This window comes from Juglans microcarpa x Juglans regia, chromosome 7D (assembly GCF_004785595.1).
Source record: "Juglans microcarpa x Juglans regia isolate MS1-56 chromosome 7D, Jm3101_v1.0, whole genome shotgun sequence".
In the NCBI taxonomy this organism is placed as follows: Eukaryota; Viridiplantae; Streptophyta; class Magnoliopsida; order Fagales; family Juglandaceae; genus Juglans; species Juglans microcarpa x Juglans regia.
In genome coordinates this window covers 21,294,541-21,315,447 of record NC_054606.1, presented here as the reverse complement: position 1 = coordinate 21,315,447, position 20,907 = coordinate 21,294,541, and the positions used below count along the sequence as shown (strand labels likewise).

The 20,907-nt window shown below is 35.7% G+C and overlaps 1 protein-coding gene across 1 annotated transcript; it reads left to right on the top strand.

Moving 5' to 3' along the window:
• The first annotated feature begins 1,787 nt into the window (after positions 1-1,787).
• On the top strand, positions 1,788-17,395 carry LOC121239196 (vacuolar protein sorting-associated protein 41 homolog). The gene is made up of 19 exons (XM_041136355.1): positions 1,788-2,198; positions 6,753-7,022; positions 7,114-7,293; positions 7,508-7,768; positions 8,276-8,408; positions 8,494-8,584; positions 12,341-12,443; positions 12,952-13,055; positions 13,126-13,219; positions 13,326-13,481; positions 13,593-13,655; positions 13,831-13,896; positions 14,313-14,513; positions 15,356-15,433; positions 15,513-15,632; positions 15,724-15,804; positions 15,914-15,999; positions 16,692-16,773; positions 16,860-17,395. The coding sequence occupies exons 1-19, from the start codon at positions 1,932-1,934 to the stop codon at positions 17,301-17,303; spliced, it is 2,880 nt and encodes a 959-aa protein (XP_040992289.1). The 5' UTR covers positions 1,788-1,931; the 3' UTR covers positions 17,304-17,395.
• The last annotated feature ends 3,512 nt before the right edge of the window (positions 17,396-20,907 follow it).

Here is a 20,907-nt window from a genome sequence, read left to right as displayed (position 1 = left end):
TATATATGTATTAGTGCACGTTATTCTAAATCAGCAGCGCTATGACTGTAAGACAGAGTCTAAACTCTTACATATTCATTTTGAAAAATAATAGAATTAATTATTAAAAAAATTAAAATTTTCATATATAATCCAAATTTATCTATTTTCTTAACAGGAATGCGTGAGATTGAGATTAGTCCATGTTTTAGAGGACTTAAAAGTTTCAATCCGGTCCACGGTCTAGGATTTTTCCATCTTGGACCGGACCGGACCGGACCGAATGAAAAATAAAAATAAAAAAATATTTTATATATATTATTTATATAATAATTATACAATTAACAATATAAAATTTTAAATATGATATTACTACTTATCAATATTCTATAAATTAACAATATTTTATATATATCTTCATCTAACCTATCACTATTAACAATATAAAATCTTAAATATATTATTAACACTTGTTAATATTCTATCAATTAACTAATATATAATATCAATTAGTTAATTATATAAATTAATAATGTAATTTATTATCTAATTTATTATCATTGACCATATAAAATATTTTTTTTTATTGAGTTTGTTACATAATCACATTACTAAGTCACTTAGTTTAATTTAATATTTTAAATAATTTTTTTTATTAATTGATTTAGAAAAAGAAAAAAAATAAAAGAAAAAAGTAATTAAGCCGGACCGAATGAACCGATAGCTACTAGTCTGAAAAAATGATGGATCGAAAATGTTCGGTCCATCACCAGACCGAACCGGACCCCGACCGATTTGCACCGTTAGACTAACTTCTATCCCTCCAATTACGTACCTAATCCATGCATTGGCCTTACTTTCCATTTCCTCATCAGTATCTACATTTGGAGGTGACACTTCCTTAGGCATCATCATGCTCACAACTTGTGGAGTCAATGCCTACACGGGCTTTGAGCTCTACAACCAAATATTGAGTTTTTGGGTGAACTATATCACATATTGAGGTTTAGCTAAGCCTTTCTATGGAATGAAGATGGTTGTGATAATTAGTATAACTTCATGTAAATTATATTGCCTTCATAATGTATGATAAATGGTACAATACTTAAAAAAGAAATAATTTATACAGTTTTAAAGAGTGCAAATTTTACACACTTCATTTAAAAAAAAAAGAAATATCTTGAATCCATATAAAAAAATCAATTTTCATGATAAACCCTACTTCTTTTAATTTTAAAAGAAGTGCATGAGGCTAAGACCTCGTTTGAATAGTGAGATGAAATGAGATAATTTTATATGAAAGTTGAATAAAATATTATTAGAATTTTTTTAATATTATTATTGTTTTAGAATTTAAAAAAGTTAAATTATTTATTATATTTTATGTAAAAATTTAAAAAAAATTATAATGATGAGATGAGATGAGATACGATAAAATAAAACTATTTATGTATCCAAAAAAGACTAAATTAAGAATATAGAGTAACTTGAGAAGCAAGTAGAGGGTTTTGATATTTTAACGTGCATATTTTAAAAAATAAAAACTTAAAAATATACTTTTATATTGTTGGACCATTATAAATGCAGAACGACAGTGATTTTTCATAATTAAAGTGGTAGCTGGCAAATTGTAGAGCAATGACATCATTTGGCAGTGACCTGACCTAAAAATATAAAAGATGAAAAAAAAAAAAAAAAAAAAAAAAAAAAAAAAAAAAGGAGAAAGAGAGAGTTGGAGGAGAGGAGAGGAGAGGGAGGGCATCCTTCGTCATCACTCGTTTTGTTGTTTTGCAAATAAATAATAGAGACTGGCCATAAGCTTCGTAGGAGGAAATAACCGATTGATTTTAACGAAAAAGGCCCAAAACCTCTCTCTCTCTCTCTCTCTCTCTCTCAATTATTTTCTCTTTCCTTTCCTCACGAAGACGAGGACACCCGGAACTACTCTCCAAATGGCTCCGATTCCCTCGGAGAACGGCGTCGAGGGAGACGATGAGAGAGAAGAAGTGGACGAAGAAGAAGACGACGACGAAGAAGAAGAAGAAGAAGAAGAAGAGGAGGAAGAAGATGAGCCGAGGCTTAAGTACCAGAGAATGGGGGGCAGTATACCGGCCCTGCTGGCGAGCGATGCGGCGTCGTGTATCGCGGTTGCTGAGCGCATGATCGCTCTCGGTACCCACGGCGGTACCGTCCACATCCTTGATTTTCTTGGGAACCAGGTCAGCGACGATATTGCAAATCGCGTTTATTTTTACCCATTTAGTTTTTCTGTTTTCCGAGATTAGCTTTTCTTTTTGGATTGCAGGAAATTCTGAATTTTTGCGGGTTAAATTTGGAGCTTGTTTCATCTCTATTTTTCTTGAACTCTGTTGGGTGTTAGAATTCAGCATAGGAGTCATAAATGAGCTGTTTTTTGGGATTTTAGATTCAGTAAATTTTGTCCATGAACTTTTTGACACGAGTTAATAATACTGTTGTGCTTTGATCTGAGGGAAAAAAAAAAAAAAACTGTGGCCGTTTGCTAAAGCGTCAAATTCGGACTGGCGCATTGAACATTGTAGCTGCTACTCTTTGATTTAACACTGTTAACCTGTTAAAAGTCCATGCGATCATTGATCTAATGAGTCTTAGGGAATGTATGGACACCTAGAGTATCTCAAGATTTTGTGAATAGTAGTAAAAATGGTTTGAGTGAAGATGTTTTATTGGGTTTTGGGAAAGGAAAGAGAAAAAATTGAATAAAAATATTATATAGTTAAAGAATTATTTGAATATAAATTTTTAATATTATTTTTGTTTTGAAATTTGTAAAAGTTGTATTGATTTTTATGTTTTATTTTGAAGATTGTAAAAGTTGTATTGGTTTTTGTGTTTGGATAATGAGTAGGTAATAATTAGATGAAAAAGTTGAAATGTTGAAAATTTGAAATTGAAAAGTGTTTTGTATTAGAGTGATGCTTAGGAATGAAATTTTGAGAAGTGTTGATGATCATTTGCCTATCCAAACATGCCCTTATTTGATTGCTAATTGAGTCATTTCTCACCGTATAGACTTAGGCCCCGTTTGGATAGTGAAATCATATGAGATAATTTTATATGAAAGTTGAATAAAATATTGTTAGAATATTATTTTTTAACATTATTATTGTTTTGAGATTTGAAAAAGTTGAATTCTTTATTATATTTTGTATGAGAATTTGTAATGATGAGATGGGATAAAACCATTTCTGTATCCAAAAGGGGCCTTAATATTATTTGCTATTTACTATCCTATGTAGATGCCAATGGCTTTAATGGGAACTGCAGTGCTTGTTTCATTAGAGTTTCTTATTGGAGTCTAATGAGTCATCCACTTGGCTTTTAGTGGCAGTTTACCTATCACAGAAAGACAAAAGCCTCTGAACATATTTTTTAAACTGAGATGGACCTGGCTTAGTGTTAGTTATCACTTACTCTACATTGTTAGAGTCTTAATACATTTGTGAACTTATAGTCTTAATATCTTCAGCTAAAATATTTATAAAAAAAAATATCTTCAGCTAAAATATGGAGGGGTTCCAATTTTTTTCAGCATATAGTCTTGCACAAACATTGCCGATGGAGGTGCTAGTGCCGAGTTCTATTCTTGGAAGCACCTCCAAACGAGTTTTCAGTAGAGGGTGTTTCCTCTGTCCTAGGCAAGGATCATTAGGGCTACATTGGGAAGCTTGATTAAGGAACTGTTTGGATAGTGAGATGAAATGAGATGGTTTTAGATGAAAGTTGAAAGTTGAATAAAATATTGTTAGAATATTATTTTTTAATATTATTATTGTTTTGGAATTTGAAAAAGTTGAATTGTTTATTATATTTTGTATGAGAATTTGGGAAAGTTGTAATGATGAGATGAAATGAGTTGAGAGTGTTTCTCAATCCAAATGACTCCTAAGTGGGACATTATCTCTGGCCTTAGAGAAGGCTCCTGAAGTAGTGAAGAGTAAGGGAAAAGGCCGCAGTGAGGATCAAGCTGGAATTGTTGAGGCAAAGCATGTTACATAGATAAGAAGGGGCTTACTTCATCAAATTTAATTGCGTATTCTTGGCAGGGTTCAAGTTTCTTTGAATCAATGAATTGTTGTACTCTAGTTGTAGTAGAGGAGTTTGTATCTCGTTCACTAAAATGTTTGAAGTGGATTTTATAGAAGGTGCAAGGATTTTATAATTTCATGAGTATGTTCTGTGAGTGTTTTGTTGCAAATTACTATGGTGCTTTTTATTTCCCTTGAGGCTTGCTGCACCTACAAAGTTCTATCAAATCCCTCATTCTTCTTCTAGAACCGTAGTTAGAAGGAAATAAGAGTTAAAAGAGGGCTCTGTTAGTTATCTTTACAAGGGAGGTAATCCTTGTAGTGGCAGCAGTAGAGGGGTTGGGTCATCTTTTTGAGAATGAAGCCTAAGGTTTTATCTTGTAATGTGAGAGGCAACAAAAAGAGGGATAAACATCAACGTCAAGAAGTTATTGTGGTCTTGGAAGGTGGATATTTTTTGTTTACAAGAGACTAAGGGCTCGTTTGTTTTCGGAGATGAGATGAGATGAGATTAAAGTTAAAAAGTTGAATAAAATATTGTTAGAATATATTTTTTAATATTATTTTTGTTTTGAGATTTGAAAAAATTGAATTGTTTATTTTATTTTGTATTGGAAGTTGGGAAAGTTGTAATGATTAGATGAGATGAGATGAGATGAGATGTTTTCTAAAAGCAAACGAGGCCTAAGTTGACTTTTTTTTTTCTAGGGTAGTTGTATCGTTTGAAAGATTTCTACTGTTCTGATTGGGAAGCCCAATTCTCAAAATTTTCATAGAGGCGGCTTCCTAGACTACTCCCAGACCATTTCATTTGGTGCTTGTCTGTGGTGATAAGGTTGGAGAAAATGGTATTTTGAGTTTGAGAATATGTGTCCATGTTGAAATAGTGGTGGAGATGCTATAATTTGAAGTTCCCCCCAATTATGTCTTGGCTAGCAATGAAAGCCCTGAAATTATATTGGAAAATGGAATGGAGATGTTTGGCCATGTTGGGGAAATGATGCAGCACTTTATGGAGAACTGGGTATTCTTGCAAAAGAACGCACTTGATCTGGGTCTGAGTTGATGAGAAGGTCTGAGGTTTCTAGTGAGTTGAAATGATTGTTCTCCTAGAGAAAACATGTGTAAAAGACTGAAAATCAGGTGCTCTTTGGCACAAGGAGCAAGGCCAGAATACAAAAGTTTTCCATCTGCTGGCCAATTTGAACTGCAAAAACAACACGTTTGATTCTCTAGTTATTAGTGGAGCACTTTTACTTGTAAAAAAGAGAGTTACTAGTTGATAATTTTCTTCGTACAACACTAGGTAGGGAGCATATCTTGAAATTCTACAACTGTCTTACTCTGCACAGTTCTCCCAGAAGCTCAAGTTGGGTGGTCCTAGCATTGATTCTATTGGTGAAGAGGGTTTGGAGGGTTTGATGTGTTTGGAAAAAGCCTCTGAGGAGAGTGAGGTTTTTGAGGTGGCGAAGGCTCTAAATGGTGATATGGTCCCAAGCTGTGATGATTCCTCGTTAGCATTTTCTCTTTTTGGGAGGTTTTCGAAGTAGACTTGATAAATGTACTGCATGATTTCTATGTTTGATGCAAGTTTGAGGAGAGCCTCAATGCTACCTTTGTCACCCTTATTCCCAAGATATTTGCGGTGGTTAAAATTAAGGGCTTTCGTTCTATTAGATTAGTAGGTACTGTTTACAAAATCATCTCCAAAGTTCTTGCTAAGGGGTTGAAGATGGTGCTGGTGACAATTATCTCTAGATCTCATAATCTTTCATCAAAGAGCAACAATTTTAGACTCAGTTCTCACAACTAACGAATGCCTTGATATTATAACTTGATTAGAGACTCTAGGCGTGGTCCGCAAATTGGATATGGAGAAGGCATACGATCATGTGAATTGAGGCTTCGTGTTGTATATACCGAGGAGATAACAGATTTTGGAAGAGATGGTGTGAGTGGATGGCACATTGTATTTCTATGGGCATTGATAAATGACACCCCCTTAGGCTTCTTTAACAGCTCACAAGGATTGAGAGGGGTTCTTTTATCCCCTTTACTCTTTGTCGATGTGGTGTAGGCACCGAGTAAAATATTGTCAGCTATTGTGAAAAGGGGCTCTCCTCAGGTTTCTCAGTGGAGATTATGCCTCATCTTCTACTACATTGTGCGTTGGCTATGGAATTGTGGGCAGTGATTTTCAACACTTATGATATTGAGTGGGTTATGCCCTAGCTGGAAATAAAGTCGTTGGTATGTTGTTGGAGTCCTTTTGGAAATCATAGATATTTAGAAGTTTGGAGCATGTTGCCTTTGTGCTTAATGTGGTGTGTTTGGTAGAAGTGCAATGCCCAAACTTTTGAACACTGCAAGAGCATGGTGAAAGAGTTAAAACCCATAATATTCAACTTCCTCTCTGTTTGGATGGTTGCTCACAACATCTCCCAATTCTATAGCTTTCTGCATTTCAAGGCTTTTGCTCTTTTTTCTTTTTTTGCTAGTTGGGCGTATCCTATTGTGTGTTTCTTGTGTCCTTGGGTTGTGCCCCTGTCTGCTTTTAATAGATTGCATCACTTATACAAAAATTGAGCTTTTGAGGCTCACTTATTATTCTGATTTCAGCTGATAGATGATTGCAAAATATTACTTTTTGTAAGCAAAATTGTATGCTTTAGGTTTGAAATATTTAGTATATTTTCTTCTTCACAGGTTAAGGAATTCCATGCTCATAAAGCAGCCGTCAATGACCTTAGCTTCGATATAGAAGGAGAATATGTAGGAAGCTGTTCTGATGATGGATCTGTTGTAATAAACAGTCTTTTCACTGATGAGAAAATGAAGTTTGAGTATCATCGCCCGATGAAAGCTATTGCTCTGGACCCAGATTATGCAAGAAAAACGTCAAGAAGATTTGTAGCTGGTGGTTTAGCAGGTCATTTATATTATAATACCAAGAAATGGCTAGGCTATCGTGATCAGGTCTGTACTAGTGTGCTGGCTAATAGCATGGGAAAAATGCTTTGTATCGTTTGGTTTCTTGAAACTAAAATAAAATTTATCTGTTTTCTAGGTTTTGCATTCTGGTGAAGGTCCAATTCATGCGGTGAAATGGAGAACAAGTCTCATTGCTTGGGCTAATGATGCAGGTGTGAAAGTTTATGACACTGCAGATGATCAGCGTATAACATTTATTGAAAGACCAAGAGGAAGCCCACATCCTGAACTTTTGGTTCCTCACTTAGTTTGGCAGGTGTGTCCAAGATTAACTGGGCTTTGTATTAGGAAATGCTTAATGCAAGCCAGTGCAGTTGTTTCAGGCTTGCAGCAATAGTCTGAACAGCTACAACAACATGCACACTTACACATCTATCTTTGCGTATATTTGTGTATGTGAATACATGCATTATGCATAAGTGTTTTGTTGTTTCCAAAAAGGGATTTGGCTTACTTCTCATCTCATTCAGGATGACACTCTCTTGGTCATTGGCTGGGGAACATCCATAAAAATTGCATCCATTCGAACGAATCAGCATAGAGCAACTAATGGGACATATAGACATGTTCCAATGCCAAGTATGAACCAGGTGGATATTGTGGCATCTTTCCAAACCAGCTATTTCATTTCTGGAGTTGCTCCCTTTGGTGACACTTTGGTTGTTCTAGCATATATTCCTGGGGAAGAAGATGGGGAGAAGCAATTTAGTAGCAACCTTCCATCACGGCAGGTACTTTCTCCCTTGCCTTGTATGAAATACTTTGGTGTTCCCCTATATGACCTCATGCCTTGTACTCGAAGTTCACGGTGCAAATATTTTATTTATATAATTCTTGAAACTAAAGCATCTATTTTAATAGAAGAAAGTTTCTGCTGAATCTGAGCCACCTTGATAGTGGTTTTTGTAACTCCTACAGTTTCTTTACGAGTTCTTAAACTGTCCTTTTGATGGCAAAGTATATGATGAGTTTTCTCCCCCTTTATTTGTTTAAATTATTTGTTCTTTGTCTATTTTATTGTAACAATATTTTGGTACTATTTGTACCTCGTTAATTATAAAATTCCTGGTAATTTCTGTGTTGGAAAATATATTTGTTGAAAGTTTGTTGCTCTTATTGAAACTACTTCTTGGTGTATATCTCTCCTGATGCATATGAATTTCTGGGGAAGGTGTGATTATGTCATGGGAAACTTACCAAAGAAAGTTTCTGACACGGGAAAATCTAATTATAACCAGGGACATGCACAGAGACCAGAAGTACGCATAGTAACATGGAGTAATGATGAACATTCAACAGATGCCCTGCCTGTTCATGGCTTTGAGCATTACAAGGCAAAGGATTATTCCCTAGCCTATGCTCCTTTCTCAGGTTAATGTCTTTGTCAGTGACATTCATGTTTATGCACATAAGACTATTAATATTTAAATTGGCGTAATACTTTTTGTCAATGTAGGTAGCAGCTATGCTGGCGGTCAGTGGGCTGCAGGTGATGAGCCATTGTATTATATTGTATCCCCAAAGGATGTAGTTATTGCAAAACCAAGGTCAGTATGGTTGTATCTTATTTTGTAGCTTCCTTATAGATTAGAAACTACAAGGATGGTGTATTTTAACATTATAAATTTGGTGCTAAGGATTGATTTGGTCATCACGACGAACTCACGGAAAAAGAAATCGATATTAAGGTTGATTATTATGTAATCATCTTCATACATCTAAATGCATCATCTCTGTTTTTTTTATGAGTTAAATGCATCATCTCTGTTCATACTGGTATATGAGTATCTTGAATGAAGAAAAGAGGATATTGAAATTAGTTGTAAATCCAGAGTCAAATTAATGTCATGAATTTCAAAATTTCATGGATTTCAAAATTTAGGTATGTGATATTAGTTAGTAACAAATAATTACTTTGGTAAAATTTTCAAGGGATTTGATGGGTTTTGTTGAATTTTTAATGAAGTTATAAGTTATAATGCTACAATTTAACCTTAGTTTTCTATGGTTGTTTGGTTGTGTTGATAGAAAGTCTTGAATTATGGTCTCCTCTTCCTGGGAAGCCCACTTTTCTGGTTTGATGCAGAAAGTTTTGCCAAGACTGTGTTCCGATCACTATCCCATTTTATTGGATTGTGGAGGAATTGTGAGTAGAAGAAGTTATTTTAAATTCGAGAACATGTGGCTTAAGGTTGAAGTTTTTGGGGATAAGGTTAGAGATTGGTGGAATTCTTATAATTTCTCTAGCTCTCTGAGTTTTGTTTTGGCTAGAAAGTTGAAATCTCTTAAGAAAGATTTGATGCGATGGAATAAAGAGGAGTTTGGGCTGTTGGATACCAAGAGGAAGCGGCTTATGGAGGACTTGCAATCTTTGGAAGAGAAGGAGGTTCAAGGGTTGTTATTGGAAGAGGATAGAACCAGAAAATTAGGGGTGGTTTCTGATTTGGAAAATTTAGCCTTAATGGAAGAAATTTCTTGGGAGGCAAAAGTCGAGGGTGTTGTGGCTGAAGGAGTGGGATCGGTGTACTAAATTTTTTCATCAAATGGCTAACTCTCATAGAAGATATAATGCGATTGAGGTTCTTCGTGACGGGGACAGGTTGATTACGGATCAAGAGATGTCAAGGCCCACATTGTGAATTTTTTTGAGCAATTGCTTTCAGAAAACTATTCTTGGAGACTAAAACTGGACAGCCTTGTTTTTAATTCTATAGAGCAGGTGGATGCTGTGTGGTTGGAAAGGGAGTTTGAAGAAGAAGAAATTCTAGATGTGGTAAAGGGTATGGATAAGGACAAGGCTCCGGATCCGGATGGGTTCACATTGGCATTTTTTTCAATTTTGCTGGGATGTGGTTAGAGATGATATTTTGAGGTGTTTGCCGAGTTCCACTCGTATATGAGGTTTGAGAAGAGTTTGAATGCTACTTTCATTGCTCTGATTCCGAAGAAGGCAGGGGCTGTGGAGTTAAGAGACTTTAGGCCTATTAGTTTGGTGAATGGTATTTATAAAATTATCTCTAAGGTGCTGGCAAATCGTTTGACTAGGGTGATGGAGAGGATAATTTCACCATCTCAAAATGCTTTTGTGAGAGTTAGGCAGATTTTAGATTCTGTTTTAATTGCTAATGAATGTTTGGAGAGTAGATTGAAGGTGGAGCAAGCTGGTATTCTTATTAAATTGGACATGGAAAAGGCTTACGACCATGTAAGCTGGGATTTTCTTATTATTTATTGAGGAGATTTGGTTTTGGTGTTAAATGGTGCTCGTGGATTAAGCATTTTGTTTCAACTTCAAAATTTTCTATTTTGGTGAATGGAGAACCGGCTGGTTTCTTTTGTAGCTCCCGCGGATTGATGCAAGGTGATCCATCTCCCCATTTCTTTTTGTTATGATTATGGAGGCTTTGAGTAGAATGATTGAGAAGGCTGTGGAGGGTAATCTTCTGTCCAATTTTGTGGTGGGTAATGAGACTAGGAATAGTCTAAAGATCTCTCATTTGTTGTTTGCCGATGACACTTTGATTTTTAGTGAGCTTGATTTGGATAATATACGTGCTTTAAGAGCACTTTTGCTGTGTTTTGAAGCTGTTTCGGGATTAAGAGTTAATTTATTGAAGTCTGAAATTGTTCCTGTGGGTGATGTTCAGAATTTATCAGACTTGGCTAATTTATTGGAATGCAGAATCTCTTCTTTGCCGTTGAGGTATCTTGGGCTTCCTTTGGGAGCCTCTTTTAAAGCTGTTAGTATTTGGGATGGGGTGATTGAAAAAATTGAAAGGAGGTTAGCTGGTTGGAAGAGGATCTACTTGTCTAAAGGGGGAAGACTAACTCTTTTAAAGAGTACGTTGTCCAACCTGCCCAACTATTTCCTTTCTCTTTTTCCTCTTCCGGCAAGGGTTGAAAAGAGAATTGGGAGTTTATTTCGAAATTTCTTATGGGGAGGCAAAGGTGAGGAAAAGAAGTTTCATTTGGTTAGTTGGAAGAAGGTTTGTCAACCATTGGATTGTGGTGGTTTGGGGATTAAAGATTTAAGGATTTTTAATAGAGCTTTACTTGGGAAATGGCTTTGGAGATTTCAAATGGAGAGTAAAGCCCTTTGGAAAAATGTGATAGAAGTGAAATATGGAAGTTTAGGGGAGGTTGGTGTACTAAAGCAGCTAGTGGAGCTTATGGGGTTAGTTTGTGGAAATTTATTAGAAAATGATGGGATTCCTTCTCCAATAATTTCAGATTAAAGGTTGGAGATGGAAAGAGGATTCTCTTTTGGCATGATCTGTGGTGTGGGGATATTGCTCTTAAGCTGGAATTTCCTATACTGGGATCATAATGCAACTATTTATGCTTCCTATTGTAGTAGTAATAACAAGGTTGATTGGAATATCATTTTTTAAAAGGGACGTTAATGATTGGGAAGTGGATGAAGTTAAGGCTTTGCTGGTTAAACTCTACAGTTCAAAGTTGGTGCTCGATAGAGAGGATAGCATGGTGTGGATTCCTGCTGGAAATGCTAAGTTTTCAGTTTCTACTTATTACAGAATTTTGTCAAGCCAAAGTTGTTGTGTTTTTCCTTGGAAAAGTATATGGAAAGTGAAAGTTCCCTCTAAGGTTGTTTTTCTGTTGGGTGGCTTCTTTGGGCAAAGTTTTGACTACTGATAATCTTAGAAGGAGAGGTATGTTTATTGCTGATTGGTGTGTCATGTGTAAAAGGGATGGAGAATCTGTAAATCACCTTTTTCTTCACTGTGAAGTGACAAGATTCTTGTGGAATGAGGTTTTGAGTTGGACAGGATTACATTGGGTAATGCCTCGAGAAGTGGTGGATTTTTTGGTAGCGTGGAAGGGTTTGAAGGGCTGCAAGAAGGTGGTGAGGGTTTGGAAGATGATTCCTCTTTGTCTTATGTGGTGCATTTGGCTTGAGAGAAATGGAAGATGCTTCAAAGATCAAGAATGCTCTTTGGGAGATCTTAGGAACTTTTTCTCGAGTACATTGAGTTCTTGGGCTAAAGCTTTTGTAATGGTGGATAATTTCCGGCTTCTGTTTTAGTTTTTCTTGTGTCAGTTTCTTTTTGTTTTTGGAAGTAGTAGGTGTTTCCTTTGTATACATCCTGTGTACTTGGGCTTATGCCTATTACTTTGAATAAAATTGTTACTTTATAAAAAAAAAAGTCTTGAATTATGAAATGTTAACTTGCTTCTTTTAAATAGTGTATAAAATGTTTCGTGTAAAAATTCTTCTATTGCTCTACCACTCCATGTAGTGTTGCAAATATGCATGTAACTTTAAATGCACTAATTATTGTTAGGGACACTGAAGATCATATTGCTTGGCTTCTTCAACATGGGTGGCATGAAAAAGCATTGGCAGCTGTTGAAGCTGGTCAGGGCCGGAGTGAGCTACTCGACGAGGTATTTTCAATATTTTCTGGTTGTGGTTATATTCACTTTCATCTCATTTACATGAAACATACATAAGCCTGTGGATGTAGCATGTGTTTACGCTTGTGTTTTCACTCCTAGGGATGCTAGTGCATCTTTTGTATATTCATATTTTTTTTTTCCCTATTCAGGGCTATAACTTTCTGTAGACACCACAGAAGTGATTTTTTTGTTTGGTTGTGGCATAGCATAAGATACCACATCCTGATACTTCATGTATTACCTTTCCTCTCTGAATTGAGAGTGTTGGAGTACCATATTGAGTCACAGGATACTAATTTTGGTCAATTCAAAATCACTTTATTTCATCAGTATAGTAATTAATTTTTAGAGATAAATTTATATTGCAGATGACTATTTTGCATTTTTTGCACTATGATATAATAGTATTTTTTAGTTATTGCCTCCACATTTCCAATATTTGCCTTCTGTATATGCTTCATGCATAGTTTGACCAATATGGCTGCTATATGTGTAGGTGGGATCTAGGTATCTCGATCATTTGATTGTGGAAAGGAAGTACGCTGAAGCTGCATCTTTGTGTCCCAAATTGTTGCGAGGATCTGCTTCTGCATGGGAAAGGTACTGCCTGCCTTATTGTTATTTGTACCATTCATCTAACTAACTGGTGGTGGGCTGCTTCTTTTCTCAGATGGGTCTTCCACTTTGCTCATCTACGTCAGCTTCCTGTGTTGGTTCCATACATGCCAACAGAAAACCCAAGACTGCGTGATACTGCTTATGAGGTCCGTTAGGAAAAAATATTGTGCCGAAAGATCTTTGATATCTTTTCTTTTCTTTCTAATGTGCCAACTTGGAATTAAAGACTTCTTGTTGCTTTTTGTGCTATAGGTTGCTCTTGTAGCTTTGGCTACAAATCCTTCTTTCCATGAGGATCTCTTGTCAACTGTCAAATCTTGGCCACATGTGATTTATTCTGCATTGCCTGTTATTTCGGCCATTGAACCTCAGCTTAATACTTCATCCATGACTGATCCGCTCAAAGAGGTCCGTCAGACAAACATGCACATTCTCATTTTTTTCTCTATTAATACCACGTGCTTCCTATATATGTTGATCACTTAATCTTATTATTTATGCATTCCTTTTCTCTGTCAGGCACTAGCACAGTTGTATATAATTGATGGGCAATATGAGAAAGCCTTTTCAATCTATGCTGATGTAAGTGTTATTGGTGCATGTGGAAGATTAATTCACAAACGTCCAACACCAGAATTTAACATACTAGATAAAATGTTTATGTTAAATTCTTTGGAAAATTACGGTGCTGCGCCCCTATTTTATGTTTTGACAAATCGGCTACATTGTTCTTAATTATTTTGGGTATCATTTTCAGCTTATGAAGCCAGAAGTCTTTGACTTCATTGAAAAATATAACTTGCATCATGCAATTCGCGAAAAGGTATGTCGATGAAAAATCAGCTGAAATTCTTATGGTGTTACTAGTCTATCTATAGGTTTCTATGTTTGCTGTTATCATTGTTTTCCAAGTAGAAATTTTTGTCAGTTCAATATTTGTTGCATATTAATAGGCCATTTTATAGATTTTGAGGAACAACATAGCATAGCAGGCTCTGCTATATATCATTAATCAGGTGGTTGCTCTCACGGAGATACTTTACAACACTGTTGAACTCAATGGAGCCTAATTCCTGAATAGCTGGGTTTGGAAACATATATATTGCAAAATACGAAAACGTAAATGGATGATTTATTTCCCTTTTTCCTGTTAGGCATGGTAGTTTCTGTTACATCCTTCCCATTCTGATGCCATTATAAGATTTCTAACTACTTTTTGTGTTACCTATTGCAATGTAGGTTGTGCAACTTATGATGATAGATTGCAAGCATGCAGTTCCGTTATTTATACAAAATAAGGACTTGATTAGTCCATCTGAAGTTGTTTCACAACTTTTGAACGCCAGCAATAAGCATGATCATAGATATTTCCTGCACCTATACCTCCATTCATTATTTGAAGTAAATCCACATGCTGGAAAGGCTTTTCATGATATGCAGGTAGTGAGAAAAGCTGAACCGCATTTTGCTTTGAACTCTGTTTCCCAGTGAAGATACAAATATCTAATTTAGTTTTAAATATCGTGTTCATGTTTAAAACATAACTGCAGACATATCAATTAGGCAAAATGTATTGACCGTCATCTTGATTTATCCTCACGAGCCATGATGCATCCATACTGAACTCTAGACCATGTATTTTCTTGCACAGCTCTTTCTTTATGACCTCTTTGAGCCTCTTGCAGCCTGTTAGAAATTTTAAATCATAGATGCCATTTTTTTAAACTTTCAGATGCATATTTTGGCATGTTGGTTTATGAGTGTTATTGCTTTCTTTTCTTTTTTTTTTTTTTTTTTTTTTTTTTTTTGTAAATTAAAATACAGATATCTGAAAATTAGTTTATACTGCCTGGAGTTTTGGTTTCATTAAAGTGATTAAGAAATACTTGAATCCCAGAAAAAAAGGGCAAGAGGGAGGGAGGGGGGAAGGGATGGATGCCTGAGATTGGTACTCTATTTGGGCATAACCATAGTAGTACCCTTAATCGTGGAGGCAAATGGATGAAAATTATAGGCGCTCCCTTGAGACGGGTGGAGCCATAGTCTGACCTTAGTGGTAGTCAGAGAATGAAGTAGGGGTTCTTCTCTTATGATGCTTGTCCCTGATATTGTCGGCTATGATCATTGCAGATTGGTAATTATAGTATTGGATTGGATCTTTTTCTTTCCATACTTTCTCAAGATTTTGGATCTGGTCATTGCAGCACTTTGTGCAGTTAAACGGATTTGAGCGCACACACTGCTTATCTGAAGATTTCTTGTCCTTTATTTTACCATGATAGGTGGAGCTTTATGCAGACTATGATCCAAAGATGTTACTTCCTTTTCTTCGTAGTAGTCAACATTATACACTTGAAAAGGTTTGAACCTTCAACACGTGGTCAGTTTCAATAATTTATGTATAGTTTTATAAATTAATTCTCTGAAATCAAATCTCAGGCATATGAAATTTGCATCAGAAGAGATCTTCTAAGGGAGCAAGTCTTCATCCTGGGAAGAATGGGGAATTCTAAACAAGCCCTTGCTGTCATTATAAATAACTTAGGGGATATAGAGGAGGTACTTTGCATGTTGTTTGGAAATTTTATTTATAGTCCGGTTAATTTTGAAGTTTGGTGTCGTGATGAGGCAAGCATTATCATTGGCACAGGCTGTAGAGTTTGTGACCATGCAGCATGATGATGACCTTTGGGAAGAATTAATAAAGCAATGTCTTCACAAACCTGAAATGGTATGTATCAAACATATTCACCTGACTCAATGTATGTATGGACGTGCAGATGAATATTTCTTATTTTGTCTTTGACAATTTTTTCTAAAATTGCTCTTGCTAATACCAGGTTGGCGTTTTGTTGGAGCACACAGTTGGAAATCTTGATCCTCTCTATATTGTAAATATGGTTCCCAATGGCTTGGAGATACCTCGGTTAGTAAGAGCAGAATGATGCTGAATTTCTTCCTGTAGCTGCTTTCTCTCCTCTTCCCTCGTAAAACTGTAATTTTTCTTGAATATTTAATGATAAATACACATCTCAGTGCTAGGAGAAGCTCAATATTTTGAAGATGCAATAGATTCTGTGTGAATTCTTGTGGTTTCATACATGCCCAGACCTTGTTTCATGTTTTTCAGGAGCTTTGTTTGTTTTTGTCTATCAACTCTGTCAAGTAGTGATCTTAAATGCATACTATTCTTTCCACTTTTTTACAAAGGGCTTGTATGGGGCTTGTATCTAGCATTACTCTGGAACTTTTGTTTTGTGAGTAAAATGCTGTAAACATGCATGTTATGTTGTCATCAATTATTCAAAAATGTTCCTGTTGATGGCTATAGTGTTTAATTATTTTTACACTTTATATGCCCCCAAGTTGACTAGAATATGGTGTTTTTCACCTGTAACATCAATAAACATCACCCGTCAGGGTGCGGCCTAGTAGTCAAAGGACGGTCTTGGAATTCTCCAAGATTACTTGGTATATTCTGGCGGATAGAGTCATGTCAATCTGGGGTTTCTCTTTAGGGGTTGGTCTGGAGGGCTTTTCCTTGGTGAGATTCCACGTCACCAAAAGATAAGAACTTCAGCATGACGTAATTTCTCCTTTTTTCTTTGCTTCATTCAGGCTTAGGGATCGACTTGTCAAGATCATTACTGATTACAGGACCGAAACATCTCTAAGACATGGCTGCAATGATATCCTCAAGGTACTCCCTTGTTTCACATATCATCGTTGCATTTTATTCAAACAGAACCGTATGAAATGCCTGGAATTTTACTGTGATTGTGATAGGCTGATTGTGTCAACCTCTTGGTTAAATACTACAAAGAGGCAAGACATGGGATTTACTTGAGCAACGAAGAAGATGAAGCACGGGCAAAGAGGAACGGCAGTATGTCTTCTCAGGTGACAGAAAAATCATCGAGTGTAAGAACCACAGAGGTTAAGTCTAAAACTAAGGGGGGTGCAAGGTGTTGCATGTGTTTTGATCCCTTCTCTATTCAAAATGTATCGGTCATCGTTTTCTTTTGCTGTCATGCTTATCACACGAACTGTCTTATGGACTCTACCTATAATGTTGGCGGCAAGAAAGAGTATGGAGCCACTTCTCGGGAGCCTATAGTAGACTACGAGTATGATAATGGTGATGTAGATGATGATCATGATCATGATGAAGGTTCGCAGTCGGGTGCGCGTCGTATGCGTTGTATCTTATGTACTACAGCTGCTAGTTGAGTGTACTGGTGTGCATGTGAGCTTGTTGCTTGTGCAGGCGGCCGGGTATTATTTTTGTGTGCATATAGTGTGTTATCATTTTCTCTTGTGCGGCAATTATTGTTTTTTTTTTTGGTCTTAGTTATATATATAGAGAGAGAGAGAGTAGAAAGAGTCGATTTTTTTATTTTTCTCTCCGGCCAGTTTTCCTAGGGTTGTCTTAAAAAATCGGGTTTTTCTTTCATGGCTTTGATTACAATTTACAGAGTTATCTTAATGCATACTTTGACTTGCATTAGTAGAAGTGTAGAGGGCTGTGGTTCTGAAAGAAACTCAGAATTTAATTTCGTCCTTTACCAATACCAATCGATTCTGATTTCAGTTCTGTAAAGACTTGGAATTGTCTGGCAGTAGTTAATTAAATGTTTAAATAACACTTTAATCTAAACACATTTTATTCCAAATATATACTTCATTAGAAATAGAATAGAATCTTCTTTCAAGGATTGAAGACAGAAGGGAGGTTCATATTTGTCACATCTACTGGATGGTGTGATATATTTTAAGGAGTTTTATTTATTAACCACTTAAAAATCTGCTATATTAGTATGTGATTGAGAATTACAATTTAACATTATGAAAAGTAATTTGTCTTTGCACCTTGCGTTGGCATGTTCACCCGACCTGAACTTGAGATTGACAATTTGTCTTTCCTATATTAGTATGTGTTGCATGTAGGACTGTTCACCCGACCTGAATTTGAGCCTTTCGACCTGACCTGAAAATGAAGAACTTCCATTGGTGATTTCCGACCAGAAATTCCAAATTCGAGTTTCGAATGGAAACGGATTCTGAACAGAATTAGCATCTGATCATGAGATACAAGCGGCACCATTTAAGTCATCAAAAACTCCATTTTTCTCAGTCTCACAAACCTTGAAAGTAAAAAAAAATGGCCCAATATTATCAATACAGAGAGAATGAAATTGCCCAAACCACCATTAGAAGGCCAAAAACTACAGAGGAAAAACAAAAAGGGTCAAATCACCATCAGAAGACAGCAATGGACTTGTACTTAAAACTAGATTTGTGGATAACATATACAAAGGAAGTGGAAAGTCGCCAGAATTTCAATATATGTCATGAATACAAATCCCGATTGATCAAGAAATTACAATACCTCGTATTTTTCTACGGTCTATATTCAAAACATTATTCAAAGTTATCTCTACATGAAGAAAAATAAATTGTTAAAAATGTAATTATTAAAAAAACCACATGAAAATATATGATATTTCAAAATAAGTCTTATCATATTCCAACTTATAGCTTTTAGTATCTTCCATCAAGTCTTGGGAGTCATAATTAATGGATAGAGCTTTCAACCAATTTAAATACAAATAAGAGTTTCAACTAATTTTGGGGTCAAGGAGCTTCGAAATAAATCTAACACATGACCCCTAATGTTGAATTCCGACTTAGAAGCAACAGTAGATATGAGCATAGCTAGTGCTATATTGACAAGGACCAAATATTTGCTTTATTATCTTCCACCACATTAGAATATCATTGTTAGGTGTCAATCCTTCAAGGCTTCCTTGAAATACTCATCCAATTTTGATTTGGACTCTACAACACCTTTTGATGCTTGATATTGGCGATACCTACTATAGTGATCATCCACATCATCATAAGAAATGTTGCTTTAGGTCTCACCAGCACTTGATTGGCCACTACTTGAATATTACTTATACAACCGCTCAATGATTCCTCTTAGTCGTGCAACAAGCTCAAATGCTTGCTCGGGACCAAGAAAATCAATAAATCAAAACTTCCAAACTTCCAACTTGGAGCACAGGTCAAGCATAGATGCAATAAACAAGATTTTGTTTACCTTCTCAAAATCTCAACAATATTTTTTATATTTCAATAGCATCCTCTCTAACATGGTTGCCAACTTCTTATCAACACTTCTAGAAAATTTCTTTAGATGGCTATAAAAGGTAGCAATTTCTTTAATGAACAAATTTGAAGTTACATAAGTTGAGCCCGAAATCCAAAAAGTGACATGATATAAAATCTTCAAAAACCGCACAAAGGCCTCAATGGTTTCTCAATCATCAGATTTTGGTTCCCCCCACCAACCTCCAAGAGATGTGGTACATTGACCGTCTTCATCTTGCATCAAGTCAAATGCTGCACTATACTTTAGAGTCATACTCAACATCATATATGTGGAGTTCTACTTGGTTAGAACATAAAGAGAAAGTAGCCCACCGCCCAATATATTTTGGTTGTCATCACATAGCTTGAATTTATCAAGTCTTGTAAGAGAAGACTTCATCACAAACTTCACTGCATTTCAGACCTTCACAACTGATTCATCAACTTCTTTCAACCCTTCATTGACAATGAGATTTAAAATATATGTGCACAATATTTTATATGCAGCTCATTATCTAATACTATACAATTTCTAACTTTGGTCCTTTTCCTCAAATAATTAATGGCCGTTTGATTGGAAAATGCATTGATGACAGTGCTAGTAAATATCTTCTTTATACTCCATTAAAGTATGAATGACTCGATTTCTTATCCTATTGTTGCCCCTTTATAATCAGAAACTTTCATAAAATTTATTATTCTCTTATGCAAGTTCCAATCATTATCAATAAAATGAGCTGTTATGCATATACAGTTAAGATTTTGAATCGATTTCCATAAACCAGTGGTGATGCAAATCTTATAACTAGATGTTATAAACATGTTCCTTAACTTGTCCTTCTCTGACATATATAACTTCAAACAGTCTCGCATAATAGTAATGCGAGAAGGGATTGAAAATCTAGGCTCAATTGTGGCCATAAACTCTTTAAACCTTTGACCTTCAACAACTCTAAATGGTATCTCATCCATAATTATCATTTTAACTATAACCAACCTTATATTCTGTTCATTGTACTTAGCAAGTCCAACACTAGGACTACTAGTTGTACCATCACCCCCTTTCTAGTTCCGGTTGTTTTGGATTGGGGGTTATCCCTTCCAATCTCACTAACAAGAAAGATTTCACATGTCCCATTATGGTACTTCAAGGATGAAGTACCTTATTTTTTAGAATGACATAATAAAACATTACCACAATAATTGCATGTCGCTTTGTGCTCATTGAGATCCACATCCTCAATCCCAGTAAAATGTTGTTATACTTCTGATCTATCCCGAGATCTTTTATGTATGACAGGAGGGCAACCACCAGGATTAGTTGTAGGTAGAGAGCTATCCAAACTTGGAGGTAGAGATCAGCTATCCAAATGAATTACATTGGGGATTGATTGAAACCCCGACAAAGGCATAGTAGCACTACGTTCCATAAGTCTCACTGCAATTTGAGATAAAAGCAAGCATCATTAACAATTTAAAGAACAAACACTCATGCAACAGAACTACAACACAAAGACAAAGACAAAGCACCAAGAGCATAAGATATATATATATATATATATATATATATATTTCTGGGCTATTAAATTATGACAACAACTATGATTCTGTTTCGAGAAATATCTTGTAACATTAGAATCTGGCTATTTTACAAAGTAGCTTTCCCTGTAGATGCATGTAT